This window comes from Chanodichthys erythropterus, chromosome 16, assembly GCF_024489055.1.
Source record: "Chanodichthys erythropterus isolate Z2021 chromosome 16, ASM2448905v1, whole genome shotgun sequence".
In the NCBI taxonomy this organism is placed as follows: Eukaryota; Metazoa; Chordata; class Actinopteri; order Cypriniformes; family Xenocyprididae; genus Chanodichthys; species Chanodichthys erythropterus.
In genome coordinates this window covers 13,109,210-13,115,000 of record NC_090236.1, presented here as the reverse complement: position 1 = coordinate 13,115,000, position 5,791 = coordinate 13,109,210, and the positions used below count along the sequence as shown (strand labels likewise).

The 5,791-nt window shown below is 34.4% G+C and overlaps 1 protein-coding gene across 1 annotated transcript in view; it reads left to right on the top strand.

Annotated features, from left to right (window-relative positions):
- The window catches only part of ncana (neurocan a), a 95,539-nt gene extending 89,976 nt beyond the window's left edge, over window positions 1–5,563 (top strand). Inside the window, exons 14-16 of the mRNA XM_067364032.1 lie at window positions 187–331; window positions 5,077–5,259; window positions 5,452–5,563. Of these exons, the coding sequence (XP_067220133.1) occupies window positions 187–331; window positions 5,077–5,259; window positions 5,452–5,549 (426 nt within the window). The 3' untranslated portion in view covers window positions 5,550–5,563. The remainder of the gene's footprint in view (window positions 1–186; window positions 332–5,076; window positions 5,260–5,451) is intronic.
- Window positions 5,564–5,791: the final 228 nt, after the last annotated feature.

The following is a 5,791-nucleotide window of genomic DNA, read 5'->3' as shown; positions in this document are numbered from 1 at the left end:
TATTACGTTTTGGAACCAAACTCTTCATTAATTAGTCCAAATAAACATTCTAAACCTCCACCTGTCGACGGTTCAGCTCCTGTGAATGAGGTCAAACTCTCAAACCACACATGCTTCATGCCCTCATATATGTCAGAAGAGCTTGTACATGTTCTGTCCGCTGGTGTCTGACTGCGTCTCATGCAGGTGTACGAGAACTGGCGGGAGAATCAGCCGGATAATTTCTTCGCGGGCGGAGAGGATTGTGTGGTGATGGTCACTAGAGAGGACGGCAAATGGAACGATGTGCCCTGCAACTACAATCTACCCTACATCTGCAAGAAGGGAACAGGTGAGAGAGACTGTTATTAATCCCTTTGTTCAGCGAAGACACATTAAAATGTGACAGTAAGGATGTTCTGACATCTTTAACCTGATATAAAAGCAATGAAGGTCTGTGCATTGTCAGATTAAGTGTGTATTGATGTGTGTATTGATTCCTCAATAAGAGTCAGAAACACTAATGCAGAGTGTGAAGTCAGTGTGTTGTTCAGTTCTCATATCACACACAAGGCAAAACACTCAGTTCAGCACCTCAGTCCTGCATTTCAATGGCTGTGATTTCAACAGATGGACTCTAAACGCCGTCTTTCAGTCCTCAACACAAGGAGGTCTCAGTTTTTAGGGGCGAGTATTCAAACCCCATTGAGAAGGTCTCAGATTGTCGATTTAAGCACTACAATTCCCACGATGCCGTCCTTTGTGGCATATCCAGGATCCAGGCGGTTTCCTGTGGCAGTGACGCCAGAGAACAGATTTACGGCTGAGCCGGTGGCTCCCTGCCTATGGAAACAAGGCTCATTGTCTGGAGACGGAGCACTTGTGCCAGGACTTCAGGATTTAGTTTAATATATTTCAAAAGGTTGACATTTAAAAAATCGTATTTTCCCTAGAAAATCTTATTTTCTTGAAACCAGATGTATTCAGATTAGTGCTCGGGGACTGTGTTGGATCAATTTGATTTTCAAACTGCTTGGAAACACTGGTTCAACTCTTTTTTTTTCTTTTGTGATTTATTCTCATTAAGGGTGATGAATGTGCATGCAAATGTTCCACACATACAATAGCGGCCAAAAGTGATGTTCAGAGGGGATATTTGTTTTTAATGACTGTACAAGTTTGATTAAAATGGATTGTTTCCATGCAATTTGACAAAAATCAGCACTTTGAAAAACAGCAGAGAGTCGGGTAAAAAACAGAAAACCTTTATTGTAGTTTGTCAAACACTGAAATATGAAATGCATGATTAATTATGATATTTCATTTTCAAAAAGCAACAATGATCAAAAAATCACTGTTTCTTCTTCTATTTGAGTTTCACAGTCAAAAATAATCTGTGAAAGGATGTTTTTGGTGGTTAGTTTTTTTTAGATCTGGTCTGCACTGAAAATAAGTGTGAGAAACACATTTTACCCTCACAACGGTTTGATATCCAGATAGAGGCTCTTACACCAAGTATAAATAGTAATAAATACTTGCACAATAAATGTTTCATACTGTTTATACTTAGTTGTAGTTACTTATGGAAGCTTGTTTCCACCATGAAATAAAAAATAAAAAAGGCAATTGCGACTTTTTTTCCCTCACAAGTACGAGTTATAAAGTCAGAATTACGAAATATAAAGTCAGAATTGTGAGATATAAAGTCAGAATTACGAGATATAAAGTCAGAATTACAAGTTATAAAGTCAGAATTACGAGATATAAAGTCAGAATTACAAGTTATAAAGTCAGAATTACGAGATATAAAGTCAGAATTACAAGTTATAAAGTCAGAATTATGAGTTATAAAGTCAGAATTACAAGATATAAAGTCAGAATTGTGAGATATAAAGTCAAAATTACGAGATATAAAGTCAAAATTACGAGATATAAAGACAGAATTGCGAGTTATAAAGTCAGAATTACGAATTATAAAGTCAGAATTGTGAGTTATAAAGTCAGAATTGCGAGTTATAAAGCCAGAATTACGAATTATAAAGTCAGAATTGTGAGTTATAAAGTCAGAATTACGAGTTATAAAGTCAGAATTACGAGATATAAAGTCAGAATTACAAGATATAAAGTCAGAATTGTGAGATATAAAGTCAAAATTACAAGATATAAAGACAGAATTGTGAGTTATAAAGTCAGAATTGCGAGTAATAAAGTCAGAATTGCGAGATATAAAGTCAGAATTGTGAGATATAAAGTCAGAATTACGAGATATAAAGACAGAATTACAAGATATAAAGTCAGAATTGCGAGTTATAAAGTCAGAATTACGAGATATAAAGTCAGAATTGCGAGTTATAAAGTCAGAATTACGAGTTATAAAGTCAGAATTACGAGTTATAAAGTCAGAATTACGAGTTATATAGTCAGAATTACGAGTTATAAAGTCAGAATTACGAGATATAAAGTCAGAATTACAAGATATAAAGTCAGAATTGCGAGTTATAAAGTCAGAATTACGAGATATAAAGTCAGAATTGCGAGTTATAAAGTCAGAATTACGAGTTATAAAGTCAGAATTACGAGTTATAAAGTCAGAATTACGAGTTATATAGTCAGAATTACGAGTTATAAAGTCAGAATTACGAGATATAAAGTCAGAATTACGAGTTATATAGTCAGAATTACGAGTTATAAAGTCAGAATTACGAGTTATATAGTCAGAATTACGAGTTATATAGTCAGAATTGCGAGTTATAAAGTCAGAATTACGAGTTATAAAGTCAGAATTACGAGTTATATAGTCAGAATTACGAGTTATATAGTCAGAATTGCGAGTTATAAAGTCAGAATTACGAGTTATAAAGTCAGAATTACGAGTTATATAGTCAGAATTACGAGTTATATAGTCAGAATTGCGAGTTATAAAGTCAGAATTACGAGTTATATAGTCAGAATTGCGAGTTATAAAGTCAGAATTACGAGTTATAAAGTCAGAATTACGAGTTATAAAGTCAGAATTGCGAGTTATAAAGACAGAATTACAAGATATAAAGTCAGAATTGCGAGATATAAAGTCAGAATTACGAGTTATATAGTCAGAATTGCGAGTTATAAAGTCAGAATTACGAGTTATAAAGTCAGAATTACGAGTTATATAGTCAGAATTGCGAGTTATAAAGTCAGAATTACGAGTTATATAGTCAGAATTGCGAGTTATAAAGTCAGAATTACGAGTTATAAAGTCAGAATTACGAGTTATAAAGTCAGAATTGCGAGTTATAAAGACAGAATTACAAGATATAAAGTCAGAATTACGAGTTATAAAGTCAGAATTACGAGTTATATAGTCAGAATTACGAGTTATAAAGTCAGAATTGCGAGTTATAAAGACAGAATTACGAGTTATATAGTCAGAATTGCGAGTTATAAAGTCAGAATTGCGAGTTATAAAGACAGAATTACAAGATATAAAGTCAGAATTGTGAGATATAAAGTCAAAATTACAAGATATAAAGACAGAATTGTGAGTTATAAAGTCAGAATTGCGAGATATAAAGTCAGAATTGTGAGATATAAAGTCAGAATTACGAGATATAAAGACAGAATTACAAGATATAAAGTCAGAATTGCGAGTTATAAAGACAGAATTACAAGATATAAAGTCAGAATTACGAGATATAAAGACAGAATTACAAGATATAAAGTCAGAATTGCGAGTAATAAAGTCAGAATTGCGAGATATAAAGTCAGAATTGTGAGATATAAAGTCAGAATTACGAGATATAAAGACAGAATTACAAGATATAAAGTCAGAATTGCGAGTTATAAAGTCAGAATTACGAGATATAAAGTCAGAATTGCGAGTTATAAAGTCAGAATTACGAGTTATAAAGTCAGAATTACGAGTTATAAAGTCAGAATTACGAGTTATATAGTCAGAATTACGAGTTATAAAGTCAGAATTGCGAGATATAAAGTCAGAATTAAAAGATATAAAGTCAGAATTGCGAGTTATAAAGTCAGAATTACGAGATATATAGTCAGAATTGCGAGTTATAAAGTCAGAATTGCGAGTTATAAAGTCAGAATTACGAGTTATAAAGTCAGAATTACAAGATATAAAGTCAGAATTGCGAGATATAAAGTCAGAATTACGAGATATAAAGTCAGAATTGCGAGTTATAAAGTCAGAATTATGAGTTATAAAGTCAGAATTATGAGTTATATAGTCAGAATTACGAGTTATATAGTCAGAATTGCGAGTTATAAAGTCAGAATTACGAGTTATATAGTCAGAATTGCGAGTTATAAAGTCAGAATTGCGAGTTATAAAGTCAGAATTATGAGTTATAAAGTCAGAATTACGAGTTATATAGTCAGAATTACGAGTTATATAGTCAGAATTGCGAGTTATAAAGTCAGAATTACGAGTTATATAGTCAGAATTGCGAGTTATAAAGTCAGAATTGCGAGTTATAAAGTCAGAATTACAAGATATAAAGTCAGAATTGCGAGTTATAAAGTCAGAATTATGAGTTATAAAGTCAGAATTACGAGTTATAAAGTCAGAATTGCGAGTTATAAAGTCAGAATTACGAGTTATATAGTCAGAATTGCGAGTTATAAAGTCAGAATTGCGAGTTATAAAGTCAGAATTACAAGATATAAAGTCAGAATTGTGTGATTTAAATGTCGCAATTACCTTTTTAATTTTTTTATTTTGTGGTGGAAACAAGCTTCCATAGTTATTTGTACCTCAGTGAAGTCATTACAAAAAAAAACTTTTTTTTTTTTTTTGTGTCGTTCAGCTAATTTTGAACATAAATATGTGGAAATTATAGAAATAGATGAAAATTGTGAAATTTCTCACATTTTATACTTTTTAGTCTCTGACAAGCTACAATAGAGGTTTTCTGTTCAACATGAATCGTTAGTGTTTTTCATAGTGTAGATTTTTGGCAAATTACATGGAAACCAATCAGTCTGACCCGTGACACAGACAGGGTTCCCAGACTGTCAGTCCTCTGGAGCAGTTTTCTGCATGTTCATGATCAGTTCAGTTAGACGAACACTGATGGTTTATAATGTTTGTGTTTGCAGTCATGTGTGGCACTCCTCCGGCCGTAGACAACGCCTATCTAGTGGGCCGCAGACGCTCACACTACGACATCCACGCTGTGGTGCGATACCAGTGCGCCGACGGCTTCTTTCAGCGCCACATACCAACCGTCCGCTGCCGACCCAATGGAGTCTGGGAAAGACCCAAGATCATCTGCACTAAATGTGAGTCTCAACATGATTATCTAAATAAATATTACAAAAATAATGCTCATTACTGACACCAAATATTGGATTTTTTTTTTTTTTTTTTTTACAAATTTTTGAATGCATGAACCAATCAAATGTATCGGTTTAGATAAAAGCCAAATGTACATGCAAAGCAGATGGTCATGTGACATTTCGGTCTCCCTCCAGCACGGCGATCTCACCGTTATCGTCGGCAACACCACAGATCTCGACGTGAGCATCGAAGACATCGGAGACACGGATCCGGGCACAGGGGGCGGGATTAGGCCACAAGGGCGGAGCTAAACAACAGGGGTCGTCACCTCTGACCCCGTGACATCTGTTCCGGTGTTTCCCTGTTAGAGGAAAAGCAACAGACGGAAAGGACAGAAACTATCACTCCTCCTCTTCTCGTTTACCTTTCTTTTAGTTCATTTAGGTTTCATTAACCCGCTGTTCACATCTTCAACTCGACGTGACGTTATTTCATGTGTACTGAAGGTTATTCGACGCAGAGAGTCGGTCATGT